Source organism: Carcharodon carcharias, chromosome 31 (assembly GCF_017639515.1).
Source record: "Carcharodon carcharias isolate sCarCar2 chromosome 31, sCarCar2.pri, whole genome shotgun sequence".
Lineage (NCBI taxonomy): Eukaryota > Metazoa > Chordata > Chondrichthyes > Lamniformes > Lamnidae > Carcharodon > Carcharodon carcharias.
This window is the reverse complement of record NC_054497.1, coordinates 19,677,343-19,692,768: the sequence shown is the minus strand read 5'-3', so window position 1 is coordinate 19,692,768 and position 15,426 is coordinate 19,677,343. Positions and strand designations below refer to the sequence as shown.

The following is a 15,426-nucleotide window of genomic DNA, read 5'->3' as shown; positions in this document are numbered from 1 at the left end:
TAAATGGTTTTGCGAAGTGCCTTGGAATCATTTACTATGTTAAAAGTGCTATATAAAAATGTAAGACATGGGCTTGGCTTTTAGGGTGAAGAGAAATATCTTCACTCAGAGGGTTATAGAAATGTTTGGATTTCTCTATCCCAGAGGGCTGTGTATGCTCAGTCGCTAAATATCTTCAAAACTGCAATAGATAGATTTTCTGACTGTATGGAAGTCGAGGGATATGGGGATAGATCAGGAAGTGGAGTTGAATTAAAAGATCAGCCATGTTCTTATTGAATTGAACATGCTCGAAGAAGGGCTGTATGTCCTATTCCTGCTCCTAGTTCTCACATTCTCACGTTCTGATGGTCTCAAGTTGTTATGTCATATGTTGCACCAGTAGATTACAGTGTCGTCCCAGCCACCCTCCATTCTCAATGGAATGTACGTTTTGTTTACTTGGACGATTAGACAGATTTACATGGACATAAATATTCCTTTCCAGAAACTTGCAATGTGGGAATGTTGGGCTGGAAATTTGGATCAGCAGCCTCTGTTGGAGATGGCGTTAGGGAAGCTGGTTATCCCCCTGGTGCAGTGCACTACCTTGCCAACTACTTCTGCTGCAGTCAGCTTGGCACACTGTTGAGAGAAAGGCACTTGTGCAGGCATCCCCTATATACATCAGAAGCTTCTGACCTCATCTTATGTCATCAAACGGCCCAACAGCCCGAATACTAAATTTGGATCGGGCAGGTTGATTGGTTAAATTTATTTGGCACTCACCAAAGATCAAATGTACAACTGCAAGAGGGGCCTGGCACTGGCATTATTTAAAGGGCCAGGCATGCAGTTTGCAGGTAATGTGATTTTGAATAGGCTCTGTTATTGGAAGGTCTGTTGAGTGTTTTTTTGGAGTTGTTGTGGTGAGTCCCTGAATTTGGTGAGGAGTATTGCTGCAGCTTCACAGAGAAGGCAGAGGATGAGGTGACCTGTCTGCACAAAGGCTGCAACAGTTATGGAGGCAGTCGTGGCTGTGCCTCTGGGTCTGCAGCACAACAGGACGATGGAGCAGAGGCTTCAGAGAGGGCAAGCTCTGCACCATCCCCTCTGTCAACTTGGAGCTGTGCACCTCCATGCTCTTTAACAGTGGCAGGCCAGTCAATGCAACCAGCATCTCGGTATTCATGCCCATAGGCTGCCTCTTTGAAGCTCTTAATCTGAGTCCTCTGCAGCAGAACCTGTCTGTGACCTGGCCCTCCGGGGGAGCTGGCACATGAACCATCCTTTCACCTGGCCTTGTCTCAGCTCACTTGTGCCCTGCGACTCGCCATGGGCTGATCCCAACTCTAGACTAGCTTTTAAGGCAGTGCCGGTGTCTGAGCTGGTGGCTGAGTGTCACATTAGTGAAGGGCCTTCTTCATCAATGCTGTTTCTCTCTTTGTTCCTCCTTAGGCTGCAGTGGCTGGGCAGGTGGCCCTTTGTGGGTGGCTTAAATCAGAAAATAGAGGGGGAAGGTTGGGGAGAGGGGTGGAAAGCAAGAGCTCCATGGTGATGCCATCAGCAGGACGGCGGTAAACTGGGAGCTGAGAAGGGGCACAAGACAGGAACATGCCATTATCCTCAATATTCTTAGTAACAACATCAATAGCAGTGAAAACTTTTATTTATATAGCACCTTTTAATGTAATGAAACAAGCCAAGGCTGCACAGGAGCATTATAAAACAAAGTATGATAACCAAACCACAAAAGAAGACATTGGGTCAGATGACCACAAGCTTGGTCAAAGAGCTAAGTCTTAAGAAGTGACTTAAAGGAGGAAAGTGAAGTAGAGAGGCACAGAAGCGTAGCGAGGGAATTCCAGAGCTTGGGGCTGAGGCAACTGAAGGTACGGCCACCAATGGTGGAGCGATTGTGATTGGGAATGCACAAGAGGCCAGAATTGGAGGAGCGCAGATATCTCAGGATGTTGTGGGGTTGGAGGAGGTTACAGAGAAAGGGAGGGGCAAAGTCATATGGAGGGATTTGAAAACAAGGATGAAAATTTTACAATTGAGACATTGCTTGACCAGGGATCAATGTAAGTCAGTGAGCACCAGAGTAGCCGGGGAACAGGATTTGCTGTGATTTAAGAGATGGGCAGCAGAGTTTTGGATGACCTCAAGTTTGCGGAGGGTAGATTGTGAGACACCAAGTGGTTCATTGGAATAGTCAAGTCTGGAGGTAATAAAGACAACTCCTGACTTCTCAGGCTGGGCTGGTGCAGAGAACCATCTCCTCCATAGGGTTCAGGAGATGCAGGTGTCCTCTTTTGCCCTTTTTGGCTCTGCTCTTCTCCATTCTATTGTGTTTTTAAAAATTCTTTCACAGGATGTAAGCATCTCTGGCTAGTTCAGCATTTTTATTGCCCATCCCTAGTTGCCCTTGAGAAGATGGCGGTGAGCCATCTTCTTGAACCACTGCAGGCCATGTGGTGTATGTACACCCACAGTGTTGTTAGGGAGGGAGTTCCAGGATTTTGTCCGAGGGATAGTTCCAAGTCAGGATGGTGTGTGGCTTGAATGGAAACTTGCAAGTGGTGGTGTTCCCATACATCTGCTACCCTTTTCGTCTAGGTGATAGAGATTGCAGGTTTGGAAGGTGTTGTCAAAAGAATCTTGGTGAGTTGTTGCAGTGCATCTTGTAGATGGCGCACATTGCTGCTACTGTGCTTCGATGGTGAAGGGAGTGGATGCTGGAGGAGGATGGAGTGCCAATCAAACAAGTTGCTTTGTCCTAGATGGTGTTGAGCTTCTTGAGTGTGTTGGAACCATGATCATCCAGACAAGTGGAGAGTATTCCATCACACTCCTGACTTGTGCCTTGTCGATGATGGACAGGCTTTGGGGAGTCAGGAGGTATGCACCTTATGCTACAAGGGAGAGAACAGAATGTTAGTGATTGTATAGTACTGTGTTTGAGTGGTGTACCTGCCATAGATGAATAGCTGGATGTATGTGGAGGCAGCGTGAGGCAGGTGTGAGGCTGGCGGCATTGATAGATATTTGAGGGTGAAGTAGAGTATCTGAAAGTTAGACATGACTCCTGAAGGCCAAGGAGTGTTGATGGGTAAGCAGGTTGATGTTGCTTTGAGTAGATGTCATGTGAAGATGGATTCACTGACCTTCACCACCAGTGTGAGACCATTAGACTTCTGCCAGGTCCTTGGGTCCAGACATCAGGAATTAACATCCTTGGTCACCTGCCTCCCAGTCCCTTCTAAGCGTGGTCCTTGATGGCATCCTGTCTTCCCATGGAACCATGGCATCTCTCCACCTGTCCACCTCTACCACTAAGGCCTCCAGTACCGCATCTGTGATGCTGGAGCCCTCTCCCTGCTGTGGTGTTCCATTTTCTCTCTTTAGGATTGCAGCAATAGTATTCAGCAGCAACCTTCTGTAACTCAGAGATAAAAGCAAAGAACTGCGGATGCTGGAAATCCAAAACAAAAACGAAAACAAAAATACCTAGAAAAACTCAGCAGGTCTGGCAGCATGGAAGGGAGCACAGTTAATGTTTCAAGTCCTCATGACTCTTCAACAGAACTAATTAAAAATAGAGAAGGGGTGAAATATAAGCTGGTTTAAGTGGCGGGGGGGTGTTCAGGGGGTGGTTGGGACAGGAAGAGCTGGGTAGAGGGCCAGTGATAGGTGGAGATAACCAAAAGATGTCACAGACAAAAGGACAAAGAGGTGTTGAAGGTGGTGATATTATCTAAAGGAATGCGCTAATTAAGGGTAGAAAGCAGGACGAGCAAGATAGGCCTAGTGGGGGTGGGGTGGGGTGAAGGAATCAAAAAAGGTTAAAAGGTAGAGATAAAACAATGGATGGAAATAGATTTAAAAATAATGGAAATAGGTGGGAAAAGAAAAATCTATATAAATTATTGGAAAAAAGAAAAAGTAGTGGGAAAATCGGAAAGGGGGTGGGGATGGAGGAGAGAGTTCATGATCTAAAGTTGTTGAACTCAATATTCAGTCCGGAAGGCTGTAAAGTGCCTAGTCGGAAGATGAGGTGCTGTTCCTCCAGTTTGCGTTGAGCTTCACTGGAACAATGCAGCAGGCCAAGGATGGACATGTGGGCATGAGAGCAGGATGGTGTGTCGAAATGGCAAGTGACAGGGAGGTCTGGGTAATGCTTGCAGACAGACCGAAGGTGTTCTGCAAAGCGGTCACCCAGTCTGCGTTTGGTCTCTCCAATGTAGAGGAAACTGCATTGGGAGCAATGAGTGCAGTAGACTAAATTGAGGGAAGTGCAAGTGAAATGCTGCTTCACTTGAAATGAGTGTTTGGGCCCTTGGATGGTGGGGAGAGGGGAAATGAAGGGGCAGGTGTTGCATCTTTTGTGTGGGCATGGGAAAGTGCCATGGTTGAGGTGTAGGGGGTGATGGAGGAGTGAACCAGGGTGTCACAGAGGGAACGATCCCTACAGAATGCTGCTGGGGGGTGGGGGGGGGGAGGTGTGGTGAAGGGAAGATGTGTTTGGTGGTGGCATCATGCTGGAGTTGGCGGGAATGGCTGAGGATGATCCTTTGAATGCGGAGGCTGGTGGAGTGATAAGTGAGGACAAGGGGGACCCTATCATGTTTCTGGGAGGTAGGAGAAGGTGTGAGGGTGGATGCGAAGACACATGTAACTCAGCACAGCTTCTCTTTAAGAGGGACAGACTGCCTTTGAGAACAGAAGGCTGGCTGCATCATGTTCTATCCCAGCAGTGTAGTAGGTGCTCAGCCTTGTGCTTCAGTCAGGTAGATGAGGTGGCAACAACAAATCTGCGTGTTGCCTTCTTCCCCCAGAACAAGAGTGTGCAAGTAACGAATCGTGACCCCCGCACTCCTGATTAGTGACATACAGCAAATTTTTTGCCCATTATCTCCATATTAACTAACATTCTTAGAAAAATCCTTTGCAGCTTTATGAATTGCATTAACCTGACAGCTACTGTTCATTTAACATTTGTCTGCAGAATCTTATGATGGCTTTGAACACCAGAATAAAAGATGAACATTAGCTTCTGTATTGTTGTTATTTTTCCTATTGCCCAGTACCCTATCTGACAATTGACATAAAGTTATGCAGGCACCATGATAGAACATTACTTTTCTTTATTCATCTCCAAAAATGAAATGTTTTTCCTGTGATATTCCCAAACAGAAGAGCCACAACAGCCGAGGGACATTGTGGACATTGCAAGACTTCGCGATAATCACAGGAAGGTGCTGAGAGTAAAAGTCAAGTACATCACTGAATACACAAGCAAGCCTGGTGAAAAGGTCCTTCTAACTGAGCAATTCACCAAGCTCTGGATGACTGATGGCGAATACAGTGTAATTCCCCAAAGGCATGAGGTGATGGATATTGAAGCCTTGTCCAGACAGGCCACATGTGATGTGCCTTCCATTGACTACACTGAAATATTCGGCTGCTCCCGTCAGCTGTGCAGGCCGCCTAGGATTACCTTAACCAAGGGATTGGCGGGAATTGGGAAAACCATTTGTGTGCATAAGTTCGTTCATGACTGGACTACTGGCTCAGCGGCCTTGGACTTTGACTTCCTATTCATGTTTCCGTTCCGGGAGCTGAACCTGCTGGCTGAGAGCAAACTCAGCATCAGCCAGCTGGTCCAGAGGTATTACCCACACATTGAGGAGGCGGTGTCCCTTTTAAAGAACCCCCGCATCAAATGTCTCTTCATCTTCGACGGTTTGGATGAAAGTCGCCTCCGCTTGGATTTCAGTAAAAGCCCGGAATGTGGTGACATGGAGCGCAGAATGCGACTTTGTGTTCTCCTGGTCAACTTAATCAAAGGAAACCTGCTTTCCCATGCCTCAGTTTGGATCACTTCACGTCCCGGAGCTGCCCGCCAAATCCCAGCTCCTTACATTGACAGGATGACAGAAATCCAAGGATTCAGAGATCAGGAAAAAGAGGAATACTTCCATAAGAAATGCAAAGGAAGGGCAGAGAAGATTCTGGTTAATGTGAAGAGGCAACCCAGTCTTTTCACCATGTGTTATGTCCCAGCTTTCTGTTGGATTCTGGCTACTGTCCTGGAACATGCCATGAAACGCAGTGAGATGGATATCTGCCAGCAAGCCCCTAAGACCATCACTGAGGTCTACAACAACTTTCTGATTATGATGATCATGTATCACCAAGACAAACAGGACCATGGGCTAAACGAGAGGGAGAAGATCAGCGACTTTCTGCAAGCCAAGCGCCCAGCGATCCTCAGTCTGGGCAGACTGGCTTTCCACTGCCTGAAGGCCCAGAAGCTTGCCTTTTATCAAAAGGACCTGGAGTCTTTTGGTGTGGACTTGTCTCTTCTCTGTGATGGCTTTTGCAAGGAGATCCTCCTAGAAGAGGAACCCATCTTTCAGCACAAGGCTTATGTTTTCATACACCTGACCATGCAGGAGTATTTCGCTGCCTTGTACGTTTTCCTCCTGCATCACATGGGCCAGTGCCCAAATCTGCTAGCCAAAGGGCTGATGAAAAAGATGCGAGGGCTGTTCTCCCGTCCCACCTTTTCTGACGTGTGTAGAAGCGCATGTAAGAAAGTGGCATGGAGCCAAAGTGGGCACTTGGATCTGTTCCTTCGCTTCCTGTGTGGCCTCTCGACAGAAAAGAATCTGCAGCTTTTGCAGGGTCTGTCGACCCAGAAGGCCAGTGCCAGAGAGGATGCTGCACGGACTGCAGCCTACATTAAGAAAACTTTACAGAGGGACATAGCTCCAGAACGATGCCTCAGCCTCCTTTATTGCTTAAATGAATTGAACGATGGCTGTATAGCTGACAAACTAAAGGAATCTTTAAGGGAAGGAGCTCTGGCCACTCGAGACCTACAGATGGCTGAATATTCAGCCATCGCATTTGTGCTCCAAACATCCAGCTGTGACATGCAGGAGTTCGACATAACAGATTACTCCTTTTCTGACGACATGCTTTGGAGGTTGCTCCCTGTTGCTAAACTATTCAGGACAATAAAGTACGTTATTTTCCAAACCATTCGAATGAAGGGACCTTGGGACCCCTCAGTATGTGCACACACAGTTGTAGATGCTCGATGTTTAGCTGTACTTTCCCATATTAACCTGACTTTCATGTAGTAACATGGGACATTCCCCTTAGATGTGTTTTGACCAGAAAAGAGAAGATCTAAAGGTAGCATTAGTGCTGTTTTTTTTTTAGGAATCAGATCATGTAGACCGTGGCAAGCAGTTTCACATTGCTCGGAACAGTAGAACCAGAGGAAGACAGCCTGCTCTTGGAGAGAGTAGGGGAATAGGGTTAATCTGTGGGGCAGATTCCGTAGGGCCACAGTGGAAGCTGGTGGCACTAATTCATTCAAATGCTAATGAGGCAGATTTCTTTTGAACATTTTGGGATACGGTAGATAAGTAATTAGATATGACAAGGTAAAAGTAACGCGCTTGAGAGGAACAAGTAATTTTGGAACCTATGAGTTCCAGAGCTCTCCAGCACTGGGGCTCTACTTGCCTCATGAATTACATCAAGTCTGCAGTGCAGAAACAGGTCGATCAGCCCAACTGAACTACTTATGCTGCACACGAGCCTCCTCTGATCCCTCTTCATCTCACCTTATCAGCATATCCTTCTATTCCTTTCTGCCTTATCTAGCTTCCTCCTAGATGGACCTATTCACCTCAACTACTCCTAACACTAACGTGTTCCACATTCTGTCCACTATCTGGGTAAAGGCATTTCTCCAAAAAATCCCCTTAGATTTGTTTGTGACTATCTTGTGCTTATGACTTCAATTTCTGCTCTCCCCAATAAGTGGAAGTATTTCCTCCATGTCTACCCTTTCATAACTGTGAAGACCTCTGTAAGGTCACCCTTCAGCCTACTTTTTTCTAGAAGAAGAAGCCCCAACTTGCTGATAAATATATATATATATGTATACACACACACATCCTCTCCATTGCTTTTTTTAACCAATTTACAGGATGTGGGTGTTGCTGACAAGGCTTGCATTATTGCCAATCCCGAATTCTCCTTAACTGAGTGGCTTGCTAGACCAGTTCAGAGGGCAGTTAAGAGGTAACCACAATGCTCTGGGTCTGGAACTACATAGTGGTCAGACCGAGTAAGGACAGCAGATTCCATTCCCGAAGGGACTTTTGTGAATCAGATGGTTCAATCCAGTAACTTCATAGTCACCATTAGTGATGCAGTCTTTTTTATTCCAAATTCATTGAGTAACGGAATTTAAATTCCCCAAATGGGATTCGAACTCTCATCACTGGATCATTTGGGCAGGTTTCTCAGTTACTAGTCCAGCAACCTAACCACTATATTGCCATCCCTTATATTGCTGAAAAAAGGGACATGCTGTCAAAGCCTTTGGTCTTGCACTCATCAGGACAGACGCAAGAATGCCAAATCTCAAAAGCAACAACAATTTATACTGCATGAGAAAAGGGGTGCTGATTGGTTGGCAAGTGGACTCTGGTTGGTTGAGACATTGCCAAGTGGGCTCTGATTGGTGGAGATGTTGCCATAGGGAATGCACAGGGCGCTTTGTCCCCTGTGCTTTGTTTTTTCAAAAAAGATGCATGTCTGGACATATTCCTTTTGCCCGCAGAGGACAGGTCCCTGCATATGAATATATGTAGCTTCTAGTAAGTGTAAATGAGATACATTGTGTTTCATTGCTGGCTTGTTTGTTCTTATTTTCCAGTGGATATATATTTTTCAAATTCTAAAATACTTCCAGTTGCTGTTCTATCTCTTTGCCTGTTAACAATTTTTCTCAAAAATGTGTTTTGCTAGTTTCATTTTTAGCTCCTCAGAACTATTTTTTTTCTAATCTCTTAGTATGGTCTTTGTCTCACTTGTATCTTTTTCTTAATCCCCATATTAAATTTTATTATATTACGATTGCTATTGCTTAGATGTCCCCGTTGCTTACTCTTCTTATCTGTTCTGGCTCATTTCACACTACAACATCTATCAGTATGTTGGACTTCTCACATACTGTGTAAGAAATTAGCCCTGAACACAGTGGAAAAGCTCCATTCCCTTTATCCTACCTCTTCTTACCAGTTTGTTTGGGGTAGTTGAAATCTCCCAGAATTATTATTCTATGTCATTTAGTCCTTCCATAGATTTGATTACATATTTCTTCCTCCACGTCTCTTTCAGTGTTAGGTTGTTTGTATTATTACCTTTATTAATGTGATTTATCCCTCCTTATCCATATGACTTGAGATAAAAAATTTGATTTCTATATTAATGTTAGTTACGTCCCTTTTCTCTCCTGCTGTTATGTTATTTCTCATTTGTAGAGTATCCCATCCCCCTTTATCTTTTATAAATAGGTTATATCCTGAAATATTTAACTGCTGGCCTTGTTTCATATTAAGCCATGTTTCAGTTGCCTCTACAACATGCCTCACTAAGAATTATTGCCTTTAGTTTCCACATTTTGTTTTGGACGGGGTGCATGTTGCTGTGCAGGTAATTTAATATGTTTTTTTTAAATTAAATGCTTCCATCATTTTATTTTTAACTGTTATTTTTACTTATGTTCTATAACCACATCTATTATGTCTGTTTATACTACTCCTGTTCCTTACCTTGGTCTAACCTTTACTCTCATCTCCTATTTCTTTAATCTTTGGGTATATATTATTTTCTCCAGACCCCTTCCCTGCCCACTATACTAGTTTAAAGTCATATCCATGTCTGGGTCCATTTTAGACTACTCAATAGACTCTAGTATATCATGTGACTACCAGGAAGCCAGATAGTTCACCAGACCCTTAGCTTTTTATTGCCGAACAATTCTTCTGTTCCTCAGAGGTTGGAGCAGCATTTTCTTTCAGCAAATACAAAGGTAAAAAGCCAATTACAACCAAGTTGTCTCAACAGGGTTCCCAGGGGTTGTGGATCCTGCCAACATGTATAAAACATGCACATGAGAGCCTCTGCTGTATCTACACCTGGGCTTGGAACTGCGTAGGCTGGGAGTGAGTTTAGGTGAAATGAAACATTTATGCAGCCAGAATTACATGAATTTTATAACATTAAAGGGAATTCCCTGGAGTCCTTGGTGATAATTTTAGCTTTGGGTAATATCGGATTGGCCACCAATGTGCACAGCGCTCGAATTCCCCCATTGATTTCAAAAGGAACAGCAAATCAAGTGTGGTGCATAATTGGAGACTAATTCATTTTGCCTGTTTTAGACCAATGGTGTAATATGTTAGCAAAGTTATAAATATAACTTTGTTTCTGAAATCACATTATTCTAAGATGACAATTTGAGGATTACACTGGGAATTACAATCTGGTGAAGCCTTCTGATATCTTTATTATGTTGGGACACGTCATGGGATGAAATTCTTCTTGGGTTGGAGAGAAAAGCAGGCAATGGTGCATGGCTCACCTGATTTCCACTGTCACAGGAATAGCCTGCTTGGATTTAAATATCTCAGCTCGCTTGCCAATTTGCTATGTTGGTTATTTTTGGTTAACTGAAGTGCGCTACAAGGGAATCTTGCTGAAATTACCAACGTGCAAAGTGTCTTTCAGTTTTCAGATCCCTGCCATATTGAAAAACTGGCATCAAGTAGACAAATAATGAGAAAGGATTGCCTGTCCTTGTTTGATGTAGTGCATTGTGTTTACCAGGTCTGCCCTGATCCCTTATCTTAAGGTGTTAACATTTTGTTAAAAATGTGTACCCAGATATGGCTCCAACAGCCTCCTTCTCCACTGTCCCAGACCTAAATCTAATTATACGAAGTTAATCCAAGTAAACACAATATTGCAGATAAGACAAATGAAGGCCTTTGATTGTTGGATTCAAATTTAAACATTTCTATTTATTTTAAGGCAGGAGTTATCCAGTTTAAACTAAAGATCAAGGTATTTATTAATGAAATGGGATACAGAAGCCCAGGGCAAAACTACTAGATTTGATGCGGTAATTCAATGGCTAAAGTAGTTATTTTATGACTGTGCATTTTTACTTTGATAAAATGTTCTTTGTCTGTAAATTAGGTTAGTGCGAAAAGAGGTAACGAACCATCTGGTGAACTTTCTTGCAGCCCTCCTGATTTTATCCAGAAGTCAAGTGCAGGAAGTTCGGTAAGATGATGAAAACCTGTTTAAGCTTGTGAGATGATCCAGCGTCTTTCGAAGTAGGCGAACAGTAGTTCTACTTTCATAATTGTTACGGCGCAGTGAGCCTCCTTTCAAACCAAAGGCAGTTCTTTACCTTGAAGAGATTGGGATTAAGGTCACTGTAATTTTGTAAATTAAGGTCAATGGGGAGAGAGCTTCATCTGTTGGAATTTATATCACAGAGCTGGAGGGCAGGACAGTAGAGTACATAGTGATCTGAATTAAAATAATTTACGGAACAAAATGCAGAGTGAGTTTGTCTAACTGGGGCATAGCAAGAAACTCCACTTGCCTGTGTTTAAAAAGATAAGGAACAGTTTGGCAAAGTTTAAGGCTCATGTTCGTGCAAGTGCATTGATGTATTTTAAACCAGATAAACCTGAGAAGATTACCAAGTTAAAGCGTCAGTAAGCTTCCCAATGCTTGTACAAACAATACCACCTGACTTAATTGTGAATTGGCTGTGCAGATGTATCTGGAACTGAATGAGTGGAATCCCAGACCAGTAAGAGGTGTATCCCTCCAGCTCTCATTGAACAGCGTGACTATATAGTCAGTCATTAACCGCTGTGGCTGCAGGGAACACTTCAGCACTGAATGCTTGAGCTGTCTGACTGAGCCTGCCTTGGCTCACACTCAATCTTGAATGACCAGGAATTCAGCTTGGAATTGGTTCAAATGCCACATGTTCCAATCTTATCTTTACATTATATGGGCTTTCATTGGTTAATTGATAAGTGGGTATTTGAGTTCTCATTGGTCAGGTAGTAGTTACCAGGAATTCCACATCAGTTACATGGTGAATACAATAACAATCGCTGAGCCCGTCAAACAACCAGGAGCCCATCAAATAATAGCCGCTTGGCCTAAATAGCCAAGTGGTTATGGTACTGGGTTTGTAACCCCAAGATCAAGAGTTCAAATCTCACAATGGCAAACTATGAAACAATGTAACTTCATCTGAAACAGATGGAAACAGGTTTACTCAAAAGAGTATCAAATAATAGCCCTGTCTCACAGAGATACAAAACCTACTGGAACAGGTTGGCTCAGGATATTGGAATCATTAGTATATAATCTCTGATTATACAGGACCATAGATATGCAAGTCCTGGATTTGGAGCCATAGATGTGAGTGCTAGATATAAGGGACTTGGATATAAGATTGAAAAATGCTGGGTGAAGGAGTCAAACTTAGAGAGAGTCATAGAGTCATTACAGCACAGAAAGAGGCCATTTGAGTCACTGAGTCCATGCCAGCTCTCTGTAGAGTGATCCAGTCAGTGGAGCCTCGGTTTACATCAGCTAATGAGCTGCTGCAACTATTGTCCTGTTTTCAAGGTACTTGATGTCAGGCATCAGTGTTGATGTGTGGGGTGGGAGGCTTTCTGTGGAGGCTTGATCAGTGCAGGCCATATTAATTTATTAGATAACTTCTCTGCATCCAATTTTATCTGCTATGTGGCTTGTTTACCTGTTTGTCTGTGTCCTCCTACAGTCTACTACTATTCTCCCCAATGTTAAAGGTTTTACGTTTCTTTTTACTCAGTTACAGATGTGAGAATAGCTGGCATTTATTTTCCATCCCTAATTGTCCCTGAGGAGGTGTGGTGAGCTGCCTTCTTGAACTGCTGCAGCCTGTGTGGTGAAGGTTGCAGTGGTATTGTTATAACTGAGCTGTTATAACTTGCTAGACCTTTTCAGAGGGCAGTTAAGAGTCAGCCACTTTGCTAATGTGGATCTGGAGTCTCACTTAGGCCAGACTGGGATAAAAAGACATTTGTGAAGCAAATGACTATCCTGTAGTTTCATGTCCAGCATTACTGATTATAGATAATTTATTCCAGATTTATCTAATTAACTGGATTTAAATTCGCCAGTGGTATTTTACTTCATTTCACTGGATCATTAGTCTAAACCTCAGGATTAATAATCCAGTGACATAACCACTATGTTACCACACTCTGTGTGATCTGCAAGCTTTGAAATTATTCCCAAATCCATGTCATTAGTATATATCAAAAAGTGCAGTGAATCTAACAATGACCCATGGGAGACATCGCTGTATAATTCCCTTCAACCTGAAAAACAGTTCACAAAATCACAAGAGATTGGAGCAGGTGTAGACCCGGTAAGCCTACTCTGTCATTTAATATGACCATGGCTGATCTTCGGTTTCATCTCCACGTAAGGGATATGGCCCGCTTGCCATATTCCTTACTTCCCTGAGATACCAAAATCCTGCCTATCCCAGCCTTTAATTTTATCCAGTATTGGAGCATCCACAACCCTCTGGGGTTGAGAATTCCAAAGATTCACAACGCTTTGAGTGAAGTAATTTCTCCTTATCTCAGCCCTAAATGCTTGGCCCCATTATCCAGAGCCTTTGACCCCATGATAGACTCCCTAACCAACGGAAACAACCTCTCAGAATCTCCTCTCTCAAGCCTCTTCAGAATTTTGTAGGTTTCAATGAGATTGCTTCTCATTCTTATACGCTCTTGTTACAAGATCCATTCTTTCGGTGTCTCCGTGTGCTATGTAAGCTTGCAGCCTATGGAGATTGTAACATTTAAGGTACAGGATATTCCACTGCTTGTTACGTTTGCTCCTAGCTAGTAACAAGGGCAGGACCCTCTTGGAGTGTTTTGGTAGGTCACTAGATCAGTTCAAGGGTCAGTGAACAGCAGTTCTGAGTCAGCGGTGTTTTAATCAGAAGAGAAGTTCCAGAGAGAGGGACAAGGGAAGGGGGACAGGGAGAGGTCCAAAGGAGTGTTCTAGAGAGATGGACAAGGGAGGGGACAGGGAGAGATCCCAAAAGGAAGTTCCAGATAAGGGACAAAGACGGGGGACAGAAACAGGTCCCAGTTAAGTTTGAAAAGAAAGGAGCAGAGAAACAGGCTCCAGTTAGAAAAAAAAAAATGGCTGTGGGCAGCAGACTCTGAGTGAAGTGCCCTGATAATTGAAGAAGCTCAGAAGAAACTCTGAAGATCCAAGAAGGGAGTGGAAGGTTGATGACACTGCTGCAGGCCACTGGGGCAAAGGTACCCCTTTGGAGCAGTAGTGTTCTGCTTGGCACCGCCAAAGAGCTGAGGTTGTGATTGTAAGTTGATGTTTGAGTGTTCTCGGGACCCCAGGGGAACATTATCTCAGAGGGTGAGATTGATATCTTGTGAGGTGGGCTGTCGTTGAAGCTGTCTGAGTTAAAGCAACTTTTGGAGAGTATTCCAAGGCGAGATCTTCGAGAGTGAAGATTGGAAAACCGTGTGAGAGGGACAGAGTTTCAGTGAGATTGGTTGACTCACAGTGTTGCTAATGCCTGGGTGTGTTGTTGAGAAATTCATGGAATCTGTTTTGGTCACACCAGTCACTTATTGTGCAGTGTGGTATGGCTTGTTAATTCACATGTACCTCATACTTACCCTGAATGCTAGAGTATAAGATAGATATTGTAAATTGTTTGATCTTTCTGACCTTGTATAGTAAAGTTTATTTTTGTTTGGTCAAAACTCAAGGAATCTTGTGGCTTTATTCTATTAGCAAGCATCATGAATCTCAAACTTAGTCTAATTTAAAGAAAATGTTATTGATCCCTAACCGGATTCTACCAACAACTCGGGAGTCTGGTGATGCATCATAGCACTCTAGAGAATATAAGCCTAATTTACTCAGCCTCTCATCATAGCACAACCCCCTCATCCTAGGGACCAATATGGAGAACCTTTGCCTCCAATGCAAGTATATCCTTTCGTAAATGTGGAGACCAAAACTGTGCACACTATTCCGGATGTTGTTTTACCAAAACCTGTACAATTGCAGCAAGACTTCTTTATTCCTGTACTTCAATCCCCTTGTAATAAAGGCCAATGTGCTATTTGCTTTTCTATTTGCTTGCTGCACCTGCAGGCTAACTTTCTGCAGGTTAGACTCTTTGATCATCAACATTTACAAGTTTCACACCTTTTAAAATTATTCCGTTTTTATTCTTACAACCAATGTGAATAACTTCACACTTCCATACATTAGACTCCGTCTGCCATCTTGTTGCCCGCTCACTCGCCTATGTCTCTCTGCAGTCTCTGTGTCCTCCTCACAGCTTACCTTTCACCCAGCTTGGTATCATCAGCAAATTTTATTACATTACTCTCTGTCTCTTTATGTAAGTCATTAATATAGATTGTAAATAGCTGACGCCCCAGCACTGATCCTTGCAGCACTCCACTAGTCACTGCCTGCCTACTTGGAAAAAGC

The 15,426-nt window shown here is 43.6% G+C and overlaps 1 protein-coding gene across 1 annotated transcript in view; it reads left to right on the top strand.

Moving 5' to 3' along the window:
• LOC121271523 (NACHT, LRR and PYD domains-containing protein 3-like) overlaps positions 1–15,426 on the top strand; it is a 111,471-nt gene that overhangs the window by 17,226 nt on the left and 78,819 nt on the right. Inside the window, exons 4-5 of the mRNA XM_041177503.1 lie at positions 5,176–7,009; positions 11,053–11,139. Coding sequence (XP_041033437.1) covers positions 5,176–7,009; positions 11,053–11,139 — 1,921 coding nt within the window. The remainder of the gene's footprint in view (positions 1–5,175; positions 7,010–11,052; positions 11,140–15,426) is intronic.